This window comes from Polypterus senegalus, chromosome 13 (genome assembly GCF_016835505.1).
Source record: "Polypterus senegalus isolate Bchr_013 chromosome 13, ASM1683550v1, whole genome shotgun sequence".
In the NCBI taxonomy this organism is placed as follows: Eukaryota; Metazoa; Chordata; class Cladistia; order Polypteriformes; family Polypteridae; genus Polypterus; species Polypterus senegalus.
The window spans coordinates 20,123,668-20,143,865 of NC_053166.1; the positions used below are offsets into that span (position 1 = coordinate 20,123,668).

General features: G+C 42.1%; 1 protein-coding gene across 2 annotated transcripts in view; it reads left to right on the plus strand.

The window, feature by feature from the left end:
• Positions 1-19,473, plus strand: part of LOC120542369 (toll-like receptor 2 type-2) — a 44,270-nt gene extending 24,797 nt beyond the window's left edge. For both annotated transcript variants that reach the window (XM_039774774.1, XM_039774776.1), the window contains exon 2: positions 17,252-19,473. In XM_039774774.1, coding sequence (XP_039630708.1) covers positions 17,252-19,088 — 1,837 coding nt within the window. In that variant the 3' untranslated portion in view covers positions 19,089-19,473. The remainder of the gene's footprint in view (positions 1-17,251) is intronic.
• The last annotated feature ends 725 nt before the right edge of the window (positions 19,474-20,198 follow it).

Here is a 20,198-nt window from a genome sequence, read left to right on the forward strand (position 1 = left end):
CCTTAATTGCTTTTTTCGACCTTAAGCAGTTGCACTCACATTTTAGTGGCTCATTATTAGCAGTAAGATGTAAATGACAAAGCAGTCAGAAGTTCTCCATCTAGCTTGTTTCCATTTATACCGGTGTGTGTTTATTCAGCAGTTTGATTTAATAAAAAACTTAATAGAAAAATGTGACAGACTGAAAATGATGTTTTAGGCTTTAAATCATTTGGATAATATCCATGGAAAAGACAAAATCTACAATAAAAGAACCTTACATTGCAGAGTAACAAGCTGTAAGATTAAATAAGGTCTGAGATTGGGAAGGATTGGTTTCTAATTAAGCAATTGGGTTAGAATGAAAACCTGCAGCCACTGTGCCCCTCCAGGACTGACATTGCCCACTTGTGTACTAAGCAAGTTTTTTAGCACTGGGGACCAACTGAATGGTGTATTTTCAAGATAGCTCCCTACCAAGAGTAACAAGTATACTCTTGCGTCAAATAAACTGCTCAAAAAAATTAAAAGAACACTTTGAAAACACATCAGATCTCAATGGGAAAAAGAAATCCTCCTGGATATCTATACTGATATAGACTGGGTAATGTGTTAGGAACGAAAGGATGCCACATCGTTTGATGGAAATGAAAATGATCAACCTACAGAGCCCTGAATTCAAAGATGCCCCAAAAATCAGAGTGAAAAAATTATGTGGCAGGCTAGTCCATTTTGCCAAAATAGAATTGCAGCAACTCAAAATTGTACGCAGCACTTTGTATGGCCCCTGTGTTCTTGTATACATGCCTGACAACATCGGTGCATGCTTCTAATGAGATGACAGATGGTGTTGTGGGGGATCTCCTCCCAGATCTGGACCAGGGCATCACTGAGCTCCTGGACAGTCTGAGGTGCAACCTGGTGGCATTGGATGGACCAAAACATAATGTCCCAGAGGTGTTCTATTGGATTTAGGTCAGGAAAGTGTCAATGGTATCAATTCCTTCATCCTCCAGGAACTGCCTGCATACTCTCACCACATGAGGCCAGGAATTGTCGTGCACCAGGAGCCACTGTACCAGCATAGGGTCTGACAATGGGTCCAAGGATTTCATCCTGATACCTAATGGCAGCCAAGGTGCCTTTGTCAAGCCTGTAGCGGTCTGTGTGACCCTCCATGGATATGCCTCCCCAGACAATCATTAACCCACCACCAAACTGCTCATGCTGAATGATGTTACAGGCAGCATAATGTTCTCCATGGCTTCTCCAGACCCTTTCACTTCTGTCACATGCTCAGGGTGAACCTGCTCTCATCTGTAAAAGCACAGGGCACCAGTGGTGCATCTGCCAATTCTGGTATTCTATGGCGAATGCCAATCGAGCTGCATGCTGCTGGGCAGTGAGCTCAGGGCCCATTAGAGGACATGGGGCCCTTGGGTCACCCTCATGAAGTCTTTCTGGTTGTTTGGTCAGAGACATTCACACCAGTGGCCTGCTGGAGGTCATTTTGTAGGGCTCTGGCAGTGCTCATCCTGTTCCTCCTTGCCCAAAGGAGCAGATACTGGTCCTGCTGATGGGTTATGGACCTTCTATGGCCCTCTCCAGCTCTCCTAGAGTAACTGCTTGTCTCCTAGAATCTCCTCCATGCCCTTGAGACTGTGCAGGGAGACACAGCAAACCTTCTGGCAATGACACGTATTGATGTGCCATCCTGGAGAAGTTGGACTACCTGTGCAACCTCTGTAGGGTCCAGGTATCGCCTCATGCTACCAGTAGTGACACTGACTGTAGCCAAATGCAAAACTAGTGAAGAAACAGTCAGAAAAGATGAGGAGGGAAAAATGTCAGTGGCCTCCACCTGTTAAACCATTCCTGTTTTGGGGGTCATCTCATTGTTGCCCCTCTAGTGCATCTGTTGTTAATTTCATTAACACCACAGCAGTTGAAACTGATTAACAACCCCCTCTGCTACTTAACTGACCAGATTAATATCCCATAAGTTTCATTGACTTTATGCTATACTCTGATTAAAAAGTGTTCCTTTAATTCTTTTGAGCAGTATATATTGTAATGATAAACCAAGATAGAAAGACTGAGATGCCCACCAAATAGTAGTTACCCCCAAGAACAGGCTTGTTTATTCAACAAAGACAAATCTTGTGTATGTACTCCGGGAAGCCTAATGCCACTGATCGTCCTTCCCACTGTCACGCTCGCCACCAAAATGATCCTCATCTTTTGCATGGGACTGCAATTTATTTTCTCCTCTGAAAATCTCAAGTCTGCATTCTTAAATCCTCCGAGTGGGAACTTTCCCCAAACTCATCTTATATGCAGTGCTCATTGTATTTGTGTTCAGCTGGCTGCCATAGTACTATAATATTTCTGTGAAACGATGTTGCAATCTAAAGTCTGAAAATTCTCTTATCTTCAATGCACTGTGTGTACTAAAATATTTCTGGTAGACAATCTTGCGGTCCAGGGGGCAGCCACAGAGGGGTCTGCTGCTGTAGGTATGCAGCTGGACTTATTTTACTATTAACTTTTTTAGCAGTGTTCGCCAATCATTTTGTAAAAGCTACTATATAAGTTGTTAAACTAACAATGCAAGTTATAAACTTGCAGATTGAGAGATGGAAATAAGATAGTGTATGTATTAAATTGTGGTATTGTACTTTTAGACTTCAGCTTTTTAAATGCACGTGAAATTGATCTAGTTTTAAGGAGGTTTTCACAATGGTACAAATGCAGAAATAATACATGATCTTTTGTTATTGAAGTTGTACACTTGTTAATTAATGATATTAGGCTTATTTTTGCAAAATACACCCACATTTATTTAATGTTGCTCAGACATGCACACGTCATATTGGGCTAATAGTATCCACTTCACACCTGCAGCCCCAGACCCCTGAATGACATCACAGGACCCTGTGGCTGGAGTCGCCATGCAGGGGTTTGCTGCTGGAGGTCTACAGTCAAGCCCTTCTCACTGGGGTGAATTCTAGCTCCTGTGACCCTAAACTACACCCTAAGCAGGTTCAGTAATAAATGGATGATAGAATAATGCAGATGCATACTTAGCAATACATGTAGTTCTACTCAGATCACATGGGGCACATGTTGTAACGCTACATAAATGCACCAAGTGCTAACCATCCTGAGGCAAGGGAGATGAAGAAAAACTAGGAACTGAATGTGATGCCAGTTTTAGAATGGAGTCATCATGAAACCTGTGGGAGACCACACTGGCACCCTGAGCTCCTTACAAAACAGTCCATTCAAGTCTGCCAGACAGAGGAGGTGCTGCTTTGTTACTTGTGCCATCTGGAGTCTACCTTGTTGTGCCATTCATCATGAAAAGCACTATATACTTTAGAGTTGCATGGGGTGGGTTTGAGGTATGTCTCAATGCTGTACAATAAAAACATATTAGCCAGGATGTTCCATCCATCCATTATCCATCCCGCTATACCCCAACTACAGGGGTCTGCTGGAGCCAATCCCAGCGAACAAGGCAGGAAACAAACCCTGGGCAGGGCGCAAGCCCACCGCAGGACACACACACCAAGCACAATTGAGAATCGCCAATGCCCCTAACCTGCATGTCTTTGGACTGTGGGAGGAAACCGGAGTACCCGACGCAGACACGGGGAGAACATGCAAACTCCATGCAGGGAGGACCTGGGAAGCGAACCCGGGTCACCTAACTGCGAGGCAGCAGCGCTACCCACTGTGCCACCGTGCCACCCTAGCCAGATGTTATGTATTATTAGTGGGTCTACCAGCTACAGCAGGCTAAATCAGTATTTGGAGGTTGGATAACTACTTGTATTTCAAGATGTGCAAGAGTTAGCTAATTTTAGGGAGCAATGAGTCATCTTGGAATTAATGAGGCAGATTCAATTCTGTGGCAGACAATTACGAAACATTTGCTTAGTGGCTTCCTGTTTGCTCTATAATGATCCAAGTACTTATGTCTAGGGAAACTGACATTTTTAAATACTGCCTCTCTGCCTCTCTTGGTTTGCACTTTACACATCAGGGCGCTGTATAACCTAACATTCTGTAAATCCTTCTGAACAACGTCTGCAAGTTAATAGTTACGAGTCCTCTATGACTCTTAAATCCTTCACATAAGGTGACAGCTTCACAGGCAGATACAAATACAAACTTTACAAATTACTAACGTAATTACGTAATGAGTACACTTAAAGACACAGATTTGTTTAAAGAGACAGGAGTTTGAAAGTAGTTTGAAACTGATTAACATAAGTGGAGTCCAGCAACATCTATCCATTATTTCAGAGAGTCCTACTGTGTGTTAAAATGTAAACACTTTACTTTTAATGTGTAATTCTTTACATTTATTTACATTAACCTTTATTTGCCACAAATATGCCCAAGCCTGTGTGCTGTCCAAGTCCCTCTGTAATGATTCAAAGAATTTAAGATTATCTGCAAATCCATGCAGCTTGGTATCATCTGCAAATGTAACCAATTTATCGTTTATATTCAAATCCAAATAATTTATACACTGTACTTTATATATAAATAAAACTAGCAGCCACCCCAGCACTGGTCCCTGAGGGACATCACTCTTAACGTCACCCAATTCTGCTTCCTGTGTTTGAGACAATTCTGCACCTGCCTACACACCACGCACTGAACTATCACTTCGTTTAGTTTGATACCCAACCTCTCATATGCCACCTTACCAAATGCTCTCCGAATATCAAGAACATCAAATAAAATCATATGCACCACTCTGATCAAATATTTTTTTGCTTCTTCATTGAATTCTAGCATATTAGTAAAAAACTAGCAAAATACCCGCGCTTCGCAGTGGAGAAGTAGTGTGTTAACGAAGTAATGAAAAAGAAAAGGAAACATCTTGAAAATAACACAACATGATCGTCAATGTAATTGTTATATATCTATATCTATATCTCTCTTTATATATATACACATACATACTGTACATACACATACACACATTATATATATATATATCTATATCTATCTATCTATATATATATATATACACATACACACACACATACTACACACTATCTATTATATCACATATCTATCTATCTATCTATCTATCTATATATATATATATATATATATATAGCAAAATACCCAACTTGTGAAGTGTTGCCTTAAAAGTTTTATTAAGAAGAAAATTAAACCTTTTTAAACTGAGGGAAAATATACCAATAATTATTTGTTAAGATCTCTTTGTATACCACATTGTCATTTCGGCCCTCCGGTTGTAATATGACCAAGCTGTGCGCTGAGCTTACTCTTGAGCATGCAATGTACAGTTGGCCATGTGAACAGTAATCTTGTCTCAAATTTGACAGCTTGGATTGCTGCTGTCATAATCGGTTTGAGTTTCATGGTTTGTTTCAATTACGACAGTATTTGTAGGACTTGTGTTGAAGAGACATTCGGCATCTGTCAAACGTTGTCAGCATTCAACCGGTTTCATCGATAACATCAAATCCAGCTTTTGAGAGTTTAAACATTCATAAACATCAATGTGTCCACTACTGAAATCGTCACCTGTGAACCTAAGATGTTTAAGAGGCATTGGCGGTTGTCGAAAGGTGTAAAATATTTGGCCATTTCGGTACATTTGAAAGCGACAACCGAACAATTCAGTGGCAGCCATCAACTCACATGCAGAACCATAGGTGAAGGGCTTAAGCATTTGACTCTTCTAGTGCTCCTGTGTAGTATAATTATCTCCTGTACCGTCATCAGTCCACACCTTGAACCTGTCCCAGTCATTCAATACATAGGACACAATGTTCCTCGGATATCAAGAGTGAGCCTGATATGGCCGTGCAATATGTAACATAGAGAATGGAAAAGGTAGGTGCCATCTCTGGGCATGGAAACCACTCAGTAAGTGACAGTTCTTTGATCGATGGTGATCACCTGGATAGACATGTTAATGGGGGTACGGTTGGAACGACAAAGGAAATGGGTACCTGAATAATGTAAAGTAAGTCTAAAATACCTACACAATAACTATAATCATAATAAATGAACAATAAAACAGCAGAGAAGCCGTGGATTAAATAAAAAGGCTGTAGTTATCAGCAGGGAGACGTGAATCCCATGGCGAAGCAAGGAAGGGAATGTAGAGACTGGAGCGACGGACGGCCTTATATAGGCAGGCAGCCAACAACGTGGGAGGCGTGGGGATGAGGGACCCAACACCGCCTAACATGGTGACCGAGCTGTAGGCTATGGACGTATATATGTACGTAAGTAGGATTGAGTTAGCGTTGGGAACCCGCGTACCAGATTTCTTGAAGATGGCCCCATAAGTAACAAAGACTGTTGAAAAGTTCAATATGGTGGCCGACAGTGGCATCATACCACCGAAATAAGTACCAAATTTCAGCCTTCTACCTACACGGGAATTTGGATAATTAGTGACGTTGGAAAGTTCAATATGGCGGCTGACAGTGGTGTCATACCACCAAAATAAGTATGTACATCGGTTTCGGTTAGTGCAGGGAAGCCGCCTACCAAATTTCGTGAAGATGGGGCCATAAATAAGAAAGTTCAACATGGCGGACGTTGTTGACTGTTATGACCGTTACGTGTAGAATTTCGAAATGAATCCTGCTTAACTTTTGTAAGTAAGCTGTAATGAATATGCCTGCCAAATTTCAGCCTTCTACCTACACGGGAAGAGTGAGCTAGTGAGTGAGTGAGAGCTTTGCCTTTTATTAGTATAGATTCCCTTCCCTCTCTGAACTCATGCTGACCTTATTTGCAATGTGCTGCTTGATGTTCTCCTTAAACAGTTCCTTCCATTAATTTACCATGATGAATGTTAATGTTACTGGCCTATAGTTACTTGGATCTGCCTGATTACACTCTTATATAACATGGGTAACGTTTACTATTTTCCAGTCCTTAGGATTTTCCCCAATGGGCAGTGAGTTTAGAAAATTATGCATCAAGGGTTTCTATCTGCACTCACTAACCTCCTTAAGCACTCAAGAGTAAGTGTTATCTCATCCTATGATTTGTTAGCTCTCAGTCTTTTTAATCTAAGCAGCACTTCTCCCTCTACAATATTGAAATCACTCAGTGCCTCCTTAGTATTCCCTTAGTTATCCACTTCCTCACATATGAAAACTAATATAAAATAATACGTAAGTTTAAACCATTTGCTATTTGGTTGTCTGTGTATTTTAGTTCCTCTTTAGTATTCCTGATACAATTCACTTCATTCTTGTCTGTTCTTTAACTACTAAAATACAGAAAGAATCTCTTTGAGCCATTTTTTTGCATTATCTGCAAAATGTATTTCCAACTTACTTTTAGCTTTCCTAATTTCCTTTTTAGTGGTTGTCCTTATGTTCTCATGTGTTTTTTCAGCTTCTTTTTCAACTTATTATTTTCCCAAATTGCAAAGTTGTTTTTTTTAAACTTTTTTACTAATTCCAAATTTTGGAATAAACTTGTCTTGCATTCTGTGTAAAACATTTTTAAACCTGTCCCACTGCTCCTCAACTGTCTCCACACTTAAAAGTTTATCCCCGTTTATCCCCTTTACAATTTTCCAAACCTGTTAAAAATTTTCCCTGCTAAAGTTAAAATTTATCATTGTTAGTTTTTGCATCTGCCCCCGTGCTAAAACACTTTTTATAATACACTAAATTCCAGCTCTCTACAGATTCCATCTGCTTATTTGTTTGTAGTTTTTGGCTTTTGGTGCACACAGAGTTGTGACTCACCATTATATTCAAAAGGTTGTAATTGCCTACCCCTTAACCAGCTGGCAAATACACTACCAAGACCTGTGGCCTGGATAAATTCCAGAGATGAATCTACATATACCAAGCCATACCTCTAACAAACAATATTTTCCTCTTAATCGATGGTTTACACAAACCCGCAAAAGCAGGTATGTCAAATAAGTGAATAAATATATTAAATGGAACACAACAACAAAACACTACTGCACACTCCCATAATATATATATATATATATATATATATATATATATATATATATATATATATATATATATATATATATATATATATATATATATATATATATATATGATAAACAGTGGTGTGAAAACTATTTGCCCCTTCCTGATTTCTTATTCTTTTGCATGTTTGTCACACAAAATGTTTCTGATCATCAAACACATTTAACCATTAGTCAAATATAACACAAGTAAACACAAAATGCAGTTTTTAAATGATGGTTTTTATTATTTAGGGAGAAAAAAAATCCAAACCTACATGGCCCTGTGTGAAAAAGTAATTGCCCCCTTGTTTAAAAATAACCTAACTGTGGCGTATCACACCTGAGTTCAATTTCCGTAGCCACCCCCAGGCCTGATTACTGCCACACCTGTTTCAATCAAGAAATCACTTCAATAGGAGCTGCCTGACACAGAGAAGTAGACCAAAAGCACCTCAAAAGCTAGACATCATGCCAAGATCCAAAGAAATTCAGGAACAAATGAGAACAGAAGTCATTGAGATCTATCAGTCTGGTAAAGGTTATAAAGCCATTTCTAAAGCTTTGGGACTCCAGCGAACCACAGTGAGAGCCATTATCCACAAATGGCAAAAACATGGAACAGTGGTGAACCTTCCAGGAGTGGCCGGCCGACCAAAATTACCCCAAGAGCGCAGAGACGACTCATCCGAGAGGTCACAAAAGACCCCAGGACAACGTCTAAAGAACTGCAGGCCTCACTTGCCTCAATTAAGGTCAGTGTTCACGACTCCACCATAAGAAAGAGACTGGGCAAAAACGGCCTGCATGGCAGATTTCCAAGACGCAAACCACTGTTAAGCAAAAGAACATTAGGGCTCGTCTCAATTTTGCTAAGGAACATCTCAATGATTGCCAAGACTTTTGGGAAAATACCTTGTGGACTGATGAGACAAAAGTTGAACTTTTTGGAAGGCAAATGTCCTGTTACATCTGGCGTAAAAGGAACACATCATTTCAGGGCACATGAGCAGGCAGTGTATACTGAGCAAGAAATCAGCAGACTAGCATGACGGAGGGAGCGGAGTGGATGTCCTTCTCCTCTCCTCCCATTCCACCCTGAGCGCCGCACGGACGATTGTGTGTTGGTTCGTTCCGTGCATTGGTTAAAACCCAGTGAAGGAAGCAGTCTTTAAAAACCAATAAGCCCTGTGCCTCTGTTTCATTACCGTCTCATCTGCTTCACCAATGCAGGCCCCGCAACAGGTGATCCAACCGGGTAACCAAAGTCTTTGGGTTCAGGGAGGAGTATGGTTACAAAGCTGAAACTTAAAGGAATTGACGGAAGGGCACCACCAGGTGTGGAGCCTTTCACTTCATTTGACTCAACACAGGAAACCTCACCCAGCCCGGACACGGACAGGATTGACAGATTGATAGCTCTTTCTCGATTCTGTGGGTGGTAGTGCATGGCAGTTCTTAGTTGGTGGAGCGATTTGGCTGGTTATTTCTGAAAACGAATGAGACTCTAAATAGTTACACGACCCAACAGCGGTCGGCGTCCAAATTCTTAGAGGGACAAGTGGCTTTCAGCCACGTGAGATTGAGCATTAACAGGTCTGTGATGCACTTGTATGTCCGGTACTGCACGCTCGCTACACTGAATGGATCAACGTGTGTCTACCTGGCGTGGGGAGCCATACGTAAGCCGTTGAACCCCATTCGTGATGGAGACCGTGGCTTCCAATTGTTCCCCACGAGAGAAATTCCCAGTACGTGCGGGTCATACACTCGCACTGATTACGTCCCTGCCCTTTGTAAACGCCCCCATGGTCGGGTGACTTGGTGGATTATATATAAAAAGCAGCGGAACCGCAAAGAACAATGAAAAATCAACGTGGAAACCGACTGAGGCAGTGTTTGGAAAATTAACAGTCAACGTGACTCACAGGTGCGTGTGGACCGTACACAAACAAAAGCGACTCAGGTAGGGAGTTGTGGGCGGGCACATAAGCGGGCAGTGCGTACTCAACGAGCGCCGTTCAACCCCGTCCTTTGCTTTGGAAAGAGAAGGTGCGACTGCGCTCCTCCGGTTCTCAGTCACGGACAATTGTATGTTGGTTCGTAGCGTGCATTGTTGCAATGTTACTTTTCTTGGTGGTTTATTAAATTACGGATTTTTCAAATGTTTATTTTTTCCTCTGTGCTTAAAAATCATTTAAAAATTGGCCTGATTATGCGCCGTATGTTACGCCGCGGGTTGGCTAGTATATATATATATATATATATATATATTGTCAATGGCACCCGAGCACAGACAGGCAGACATCTTGTTTTTCACAACCACCACACGTTTATTTACACTATTTACAGTTCATTGGTCACAAAGACCCCCAAATAATGGTCACAAAGACCCAGTTCAGTGCACAAACCCCAAATACCACAAAGTCCTGGCCACAATGCCTTTCTTCGGGCCGCCTCCACTCTCCACTGCTTCGTCCTCCTTCCACCCGACTCCAGCTCTGAATGAAGGGAGACGGCCCCTTTTATAGCTGACCCGGATGAGCACCTGGTGTTCCCGGCATTCCTTCGTTGGCTGTCCTCCCGGCTGCTCTCCGGGCGGCGTTATAAATCTTCCCCCCAGCACTTCCTGGTGTGGCGGGAGTGCTGGGGAAACAAGTCCCCAAGGCATTGGGCGCCTCCTGGCGTGACCACGGGCCCCTACAGGAAGGGCTTCCATGCCCTCGACCCGTGGCCCCAAAGCAACCGGAAGGCAAACCCCGTGATCCAGGCAGGGCTCTGACCCTCTTCCGGTCCCTCCTGGCGTCGGCGGGTCATGGCCCCTGGCATCCCTGACAATATACATATATATATATATATATATATTTATATATACTGTCAGGGATGCCAGGGGCCAGGGGAGACGCCGTGAGGGACTGGATGTGGGTCTGCGCCCACCCTGGATCACGTGGGGGCCGCCTTCCTGGTTGCTTTGGGGGCCACGAGTTGAGGGCATGGAAGCCCCACCCTGCAGGGGCTCGTGGTCACCGCCAGGAGGCGCCCCAATGCTTTGGTAACCTGTTGCCTCAGCACTTCCGCCACACCAGGAAGTGCTGGGGGGAAGAATTAGAAGGATTCTCGGAGAGCTGCCGGGAGGACAGCCGGCACTTCCACCATGCTGGGGCGTGGCCAAGAGGGGAATGCCGGGAACCACCTGGAGTGCATCTGGGAGAGTATAAAAGGGGCCGTCTCCCTTCATTCAGGGCTGGAGTCGGGTGGAAGAAGGACAAGGCACGAGAGAGAGTGTGGAGGCGACCCGAGAAAAGGCATTGTGAGGCCAGGACTGTGTGTTGGGGTTTGTGCACTTTTGGACTGGGTCTTAGTGACCATTTATTGTAAATATTATTGTAAATAAAACGTGTGGTGGTGAAGAACAACATGTCCGCCTGTCTGTGTCCGGGTCGGCTCCACAATATATATATTCCACCAAAGCAGCAATGTGAAAACACCATATATGCAATAATAAACCCTCCCTTCCCCTTGTAACGTATACCACACACAACACAAATAACAATGAATGAATATGGAAATGACAATGATCGTGAACTTGAGTCCGTATACTACTTATACATATATTACTGTCCTGAATACGGATGACTGGTCAACAAGGAATGGATGTGTTTGAATCTCCCGGAAAAATGGAAGAACTTCACCGTGTATCCTCGGCGTATGGTAGATAATGAAGTCCAACCCCAGGGTCTCTGACGATAATTGAACGGAAGTTAATCCTGTGGAATGAAAAACAAACTGGATACAAAAGCGCGATGTAAAAAATAGCTGGTAATGGTGGTTTGTTGTCGTAAAAATGAAATCTCTGTCTTTCTCCTTCCTTTTTTCTCTTTTCCCACCTGATTGTTTAAATAGTAAAGAGCCGGATATAATTGATTGTGAACAGGTGCTTTCCATCTTGGAGCTGCGGTCTCCCTCCATCATCCGTCCCCTCTGTATTTACGGGGACAACATTCACTGACGCACACATTATAAACAGCAAACGGGACGATGGAAACAAAACGCACTCAGCACAAACATTGAAAACACTTTTACTATGTAGCCCCGCTACAAGGTCGTGTACGGTTTGCAAAATGACTTGCTATGGGTCGCCACAGGCATTATAAACAGTTGCGTGCTTTGCTACGAATGCTGGCATCAATTCTTCAAAGGGGGGCCAGGAATCCCTCCCCAGGATGACTGTTGCCAGTGATTCTCCAAGGAGGAGTATCCTCCCTACCCGTTATGACAATCTGTGGTTGTTCTCCTAGGAAGGCCCCCCCAACACCAATCTGATGGTCATCATACACTGGTTCTCAAATACAAGATGGGCAAGACTGGACAGTGAGAAAAAAAGTTTAAGAAACACTACACTATTGTAAAAGTAATAATAATAATAATAATAATAATAATAATAATAATAATAATAATAATAATAATACATTTTATTCATATAGGGCCTTTCCCATGCTCAAGGTGTAACCCATTTGTGACACCCACAGTCTATTCATGACTATTCGTGATCATGCTCAGTCTGAACAAGAAAGATTCAAGAGGCCTAACATGCAGCAGTCTGCGTTCGTAAGAATGCCACACTGCATGCATCAATGAGAGGCTTGAGTAAGCAGATGAACCCCCTTTGTAATGGTACCAGAGCTTTCAATTGTTTCCCATGAACAATGAATTCCCAGTAAGTATGGAGCCTAAGCTTGTACTGATTAAGTTTCTGTCCCTTGTACACCCAACCAATTGCTGCTACCGACAGGATGGTTTAATCAAGTCCTCAGATTGATCTTGCTGGAGTTTCTTGCAGCCTCTGGCAAAGCACCCTGAAAATGGCTGAACTTGACTATAGAGGAAGTAAAAGTTGTAACAAGGCTCCTAAAGGTGAATTTGTAGAGGCCTTGAGGAGCGAGAGCACACAGTTCACTTCCAGCCAATCCTCCGCTGTGCTGGTGTCCTGCCAAAACCTAACCATGTTTTTCCAATAAGATTAATGTTTCGGTATCTGCGGTATGCCTCAGGAACAAACCCCCATGAATAATGAGAATTGACTGTATTATAGTCATCTGACCCTAGTGGTCCCAGTTGTGATGGGAAGGAGAGGTGCTGGAAATGCAGAAGGGAACAGATGCTTAGCTAAGAAATTATTTAAAGTTTAAAATGCATCGTGAGGAGAAATGAGATGTCGAGAAAACATAGCATTGACAGTAATTTGATTCTACTTCAACAACTGAATCAGTGAATAAGATAAGTTTTACAGTTAAACTAGATTGCAGGAGCTTCAGAGAACGATGCTGACACACATTCTTAAAGGGGGCTAAGACCCTACTCACTGTTTGCATTGGGGGCCTATAACGTGCTCCGAAAATTAGGTGCCAATTACTAATGCTTTCCAAACAAATCCAGACGTCCTCACTAAGATGTTGCTCATCATCCAACTGAAGAAGTCTTGCATTTAAATTCTGCTTTACATAAATGGCAACCCCTCCTTTGTTTTCTGTCTGTCCTTCCTAAAAATGTGCAAATCGCACATCTTTGTTATTTAGCCTGGTTACTGCTATAATGTCAAAACAATACTTCAACTCAAATCACTTTTTATTTTCGATACTCCTGCTATTCACACAAGCAATTTTTAATGTGTTATTTATTTTACTCTGGCACTTTAACCTTGGGTTAGAAATTAAGTGACTGTGCATGTTTATTATTCGTCCACTGTTAATTCCTTTTACCGTATATACTCGCATTTAACTTCTCCCGCGGATAAGTCGGGACTTGACTTTACTGTATCATTTTTGGTATTTTATAATGTCAGTCGTATAAGTCGCATGCAGAAACTCACATTATTAGTCCAAGAGATTATGATATGCTAACGCACACCTGAGAGAGTAACCACAGAGCACACTGCCTTTTTTTGTATGTGGGAGCTGCAATGCGCTGTATCAGTGTGTGCTCCTAACCTCTCTCTCTTTCTCTATTGTGCCTACATGACCACACGGTAATATCCAAACTATTCCGAAGCAATGTTTGCACTGTCTTGTGTTTTTTGTATCTCACACCCTCATACATCTTTATTGTAAGAGCATCCCTTATCTACGATGGAGCGTTTGATCACGAGAAAATATGAATCTGGTTTTAAATTAAAAGTCCTTGAAGTGGCAAAAGAAATTTGCAACTGTGGTACTGCAACAAAATTCGATATGTGTGAGAAACTTGTGCAGGATCGGAGGAGGCAAGATGATGTAAAAATGTAAGTGTTGCATTTTTGAATGGCCGTATAAGTCGGTGTCTGATTTTATGATCGATTTTTCCCCAATTTATACGTGAATATATATGATATGTACAGTTCTAAATCCGGCCTGTCCTCAACTACCTGCCCTCTCCATTTTGTAATTTAAACAGCCCCCAACTAACCTGCTCATATGACTCCCCCATACATTAGTGCCCCTTCAGTTTGAATATAACCTTTCAAGGTGGAACAAGTCCTATCTGTTCCAGAAGGAGTTCCAATGCCCAATAAACCTCTGCACCAAAATTTGAAACACATTTTAAGTCTTCTAATCTCCCCAGTCTTATGTGGACTAACATGTGGCACTGGCAGAACTTCGGAGAAGACTACCTTGTCAGTTCTGTTCCTCAGCTTGGCACCTAGCTGTTTAAATGTGGGCTACAGAACTGACAGCCTGCTCTTATGTGTGTCATTTCCTCCAACATGTATCATGACAGATGGATCCACCCCTGTCCTTGTCAAGAGCTTATCCACCCTTCACAGGAGGTCTCCCGCTTGAGCACCTTGAAGACAACACACGGTGCAAGACCTTCTGTCTCTATAGCAAACTTGCATCTCAACCCCCTATGATGACTGACTACTACTCTCTTCCTGGAGACTGGCTTTGTGGTGACCCCTTCACTTTCTGCACACAGTTTTGTGTGACAAATTTAATTTTAAATGGATACATTTGGCATTTTTATAACCAATAATAAATACAAAGTGAAAACATGTTTTCTTTGGAGCATATGCTGATTACAGCGCATTGCCCCACCCACCACACGGCAAACCACCCGGATTGAGATCCGAGTGCAGCTGTGCAACGGGTGACACCTCAGGTCCGCACTGAACAGTGTGAGTTTTTTTTACAGTGGCTGGAATGCCAGTCCTGACACCAACTCCTAAGTTTTTCCTGCAAGTTGGAGGACCTGCTTGCAGGGCTGGACGCAGATTAACGTCATACCCAGGACAGAGCAATTGCAGGTTAAAGGCCTTGCTCAGTGGCCCAACGGAGTGGAGTCATTTCTGGCGTTTGCACATTTATTAGTAATTAAAAACTGAAATCTCTCATATATGTCATATATGTTTCCATATCTTTTGCTGTGGCACTCCAAATTGTGGTCAGGTGCATCCTGTTTGCTTTAATTACCCAAGAGTTTTGTCCTGGGTTCATCCTGGAAGAGATGGGAAAACCTGTTGGAGGAACAACCATCTCATCAGCACTCCATAAATTAGGTATTTATGGTAGAGTGGCTAGACTGAAGCCACTCTTGGGTAAAAGGCTTATGGCAGTCTGCTTGAGCTCTGAGAACATGAAGGAAAAGATTTTCTGGTCTGATGAGGCAAAACCTGAACCCTGTGGGCAGAACTCTAAGCACTATGTCTGAAGAAAACCAGGCACTGCTCATCTCCTGCCTAATATCTTTGCTACAGTGAAGCATGGTGGTGGCAACATCATACTATGGAGGTGCTTCTTAGAGCCAGGGACAGGAAGACTGGCCAGGATTAATGGAAGGATGAATGTAGCCAAATTCAGAGTGGTTCTTGAAGAAAACCTGCTCTGGACTGCACAATACCATAGATTTGGGCGATGGTTCAATTTTCAGCACAAGAATGACCTGACCATACAGCCAAGAGAACACTGGCTGTTTTAGCCAAAGTCTTTAACCCCATTGATCATCAGAGAAGAGGCCTAAAGATGGCAGTTCACAGACACTTCCTATCCAGTCTAAAGGAGGTTGAGATGATCTGCCAGGAAGAATGGGGTAAACTGTCCAAATCCAGGTGTGCAAAGCTTGTTAAGAGTTACCCAAGAACACTCAAAGCTGGAATTGCTGATTAAGGGACCAAATTAAGGGTCTCAGTACTTATGTGAAGCAGAGATTTCAGTTTATGATTTTGAATACATTTGTAAAACTTCTGAAAATATATTATCTCTTTGTCATTTGCAATCTTATGCATTTAAAATCAAATCTACAACACAACAAAGTGTGCTGAAACTGAAGGTGGCTGAACCCACCTTCCTAAATCCACTGTACACATATGGAGTCGTCAGAGAAAAATCCTTCTTTGGGATTTAGAGAGAAAAATGCAATATGAGTACTAGGCCAAGATTCAGACCCGGTTTTCTGGATCTCGTCAACTGCGTTGACCTGGGGATTTTTATTTAACTCTTTTAGGGCTGAGTTTTTCTTCTTCTTTTTCTCCCAGGGCTGAATATTTTTCCAAAAAAACTCAGTTTTCTGAAAAGCACACAAATCAATAGTTTCTCACATAAACCAACATAAAATGTCTGTTGCTGTGTGCAGAGCTGTGTCGCTGCGTGTTAGCCATTTCTGGCCGCCATGGAAGCATTAGCGGGTGTGTGGGGGTTGCGGTGGTAGCAGCGGATCAGCTGGGGACTGATAAGTTGATACCAGCACTTCACCTTCGTCTTAGATCTTGATCTCCAGATCACTTGAACTAAATTTGAAGTCTGACAAGTCAGAGTTAAATTCATAATAATAAAATATACACAAAACATTGTCCACCGAGTATTTCGCTTTGTGCATTTGCTTCGCTCTAGCGATAGATGTTGATGCCACTCTGGATGTTGTTTACTCTATAGTACTCATACACATGCAGGGATTTGACGTCAAGTCAATGAGTTGAGCATTCCTCCATGCAAAGAAGGTCTACCTATAAAGTAACAATGTGTTTTCTCCATGTTTACAGCTCATTATCACCCTCAGTCCTATTGTCGACAGAAGTCAACATCCGCCCTAAAAGAGTTAAGTAGTAGTGTTCATTAGTGGAAAATGATTGCAGCAGATCAGCCCCATCCGACTCAAAGCAACACAATAACTTCAATTAGATGTTTCCATGTTGTTCCCCGAGAACACTTAAAATGACATCCTTAGGCATAATCAGGTGCTTTTAATATTCAGTATGAAAGTAAGTGAAATTATTTTCTTCTTTTACAGATCAGTCATGAAAATCTATTTCTTTGGAATGACATGCTTCCTCGTCTGCTTCAAAGTGTCTAGTGGGCAATGGAGTTGTTCTTTCGAAGGCTCCACCAATTACTGTAGATGCAGAATGGAAGGAAATGGTATGAATAATATCATGGCATGTGCCACTGCATCTTCTTTTGAAATAATTGGGAATGCACAAGACAAAATTCCTATAGAATTCAAAAAATTCATGATTAATCTAAACTCTGCTGCCCGCATTAAGATGATCTTGAAAAATGTGGCCATCTCAGATGACTTTATCCAAGCTATTTATGACGGCTTCCTTTTAGGCTCTTTGGAAGAATTTGTGCTCGAAGATTCTGATTATGCTGGAAGAGGATTCATTAATGTGCAAACTTCTAACCCAGACATAGCACTGAGGACAGTCACCATTATTAACTTGACCATTTCTGAATTTTATGACTTCTACTCCCTGGACTATTTGAAAGGCTTCCTGGCGCCTCTTGTCAGTGTTTCCCTCATTCGCTGCAGCCTTTTCCTAATTCCATGTGAAGTTAGCAAAGAGCTGTTGAATTTGACTTATCTGGATTTATCTGAGAACAAACTTCAAGACACAGCTCTTACACTGTCTCTATGCCTTGGAGGTTACCCAAAACTAATGGTTCTTAAATTGCGCAAAAATTATCTGAAATCTTATGCAACAGTATGTCAGACTCTCAGATTTCTTCCCAAACTGATCCACCTTGATCTTAGCCAACATGACTTTTCAGATCCTCCATCTTTTCAATGTCTATGGGAACAATCATTCAAGGTCTTCAACATTTCTAATGCAAATCTGAAATACGCAGAAAAGTACCTTCCAGAGTATGTTGAAATCCTTGATTTAAGCAAAAACAGGCTATCTACTTTTGACGTTCACCTTCCCATGCTAAAGGAATTGTATATTTCTAACAACAAGCTGATGACGTTGCCTGCAGCGCACAACTTTCCTGGGCTGCAAGTTTTTAATATTGAAGGCAATTTTTTGAGGAGCTTACAGAAAAGTGATGTCCAAGATTTTAAGAAGCTCCAGTTCCTAAAGGCAGGTGGAAACAGCTATGATTGTGTGTGCACTCTCATTTCCAAAGTAGAAGAAATTAAGGACATCATTGTTCAAGACTGGCCAGATGACTACTTCTGTGGAAGCCCTTTGCAGTACCAGGGAAAGAGAGTAAAAGATGTCCATCAATCTGTGTTTGAGTGCTATCGGAATATCATGCTATCTGTCATCATCATTGGAACTTTGGTCATTTTGGTCATATTGATAGTGGTTTGCTACAAGACTCATGCATTTTGGTACCTGAGAATGGCTTGGAAGTGGCTTCAAACTAAACGTAAAGCGACCAAGGAGGTTGATACCTCCAAAATTAAATACGATGCCTTCATTTCCTATAGTGAGGAAGATTGCCAATGGGTTGAAGAAATTCTAGTTCCACAGTTGGAGGATGATAAAGAGCATTTCAAGCTCTGTCTTCACAAACGGAACTTTCAGCCAGGGAAGTGGATCATGGACAATGTTATCGAGTCCATCGAAGTAAGCCGGAAGACTCTGTTCATCATTTCCAAACATTTTGTGAACAGTGAGTGGTGCAAATATGAGCTGGAGTTTTCCCAGCGCCGTTTCTTTGATGAGAGCAACGACTTTGTAATCCTGGTCCTCCTAGAGCCCATTCCCAAAGAGGTGATCCCTCGCAGGTTTTGCAAGCTGCACAAGCTCATGAATAAGAAGACATACCTAGAGTGGCCAGAAGAAGAGGAGGAGCAATGTCTCTTCTGGGATAAGCTGCGGACCGCTTTGAAAAGTTAGGAATCGTACTTAACAATCCAACAAGAACAACCTGTGAGACACACCACGCTCATTAGCCAAGGGGCCGCTTTGCATTGCTTTAAGTATGGCCACCATTTTGATAGGTTCTGGTGTTTTAAAATGTTTAATTCTGGCCCAATATGGATTCTGCTATTTTAGTAAATTGCCTATTTGTTCTTTTAATGATAATGTTGTTTCCAGGGGTAAAAAATACCCAGTGATCAGTGTTTCACCATAATCTAATGTCTTTAAATGCATGTACATTCAGCTTACATATATGTATAATTACAGTTGAGCAGTTTAGCTTATTAATTAAGCCCACGTTGAATTGTGGTATTTCAACATCCAAATAACATATTCATCTTTAGCACAATAACCAAATCATTTTTATTATTTGGCCCCTTTAAACAAATGCGACATTCTTCATATTTTCCACACATCTGCAGGAGGAAGATGCCTACTGATATTAATGTAGATACACTATAATGGAACTGCCCCACTAGTTCACGTTGAGACAGTGTGGATTTTGGCCAGTATCATCTCTGTGTCTGAAGTTCAACCTTAAATAAATGAGAGGCCAAACAGATATAAGTCATCCGTGAACCAGAAAAAGAAGCCAAAACAGTCTTTAAAATAATTAAACTAATTAATTATATAGTGCTTTTCTGGCTACTCAAAGCTGTTGTGGATGCTGGGGGCCACTGTTGCTCCTTAAACTCAACAGATAGACATGCAGGGCACAGGGAAAAAGCACTAAGAAGTATTCTTGACTTATTTTCTTCATGCACTGTGCCCTCCAAGCACTACAGCCACATGTTTACAGGCAAGGAAATCAGCACACCATCCAATTCTTTCTCTCTCTTTTCTCCTCCTCCAGTAAGTGTTGTCCACCTCCTCCTGACTCAGGCTCGCCTCTGTGAGGTCTCTCCAGTACTTTTACATCAGCTAACCCGGAAGTACTTCTGTGTTTCCTCTCACATGGCCTGCCCACACTTCCGGGCTAGGGGAAAACCTTTTCTCCTACAGTCCTTCCACAGCACCCCCTGGCTCACCCACGGTACCCAACAGGGCTGAGATACCAAACCCCAAGTCCCAGGATGCCCTGTTGGA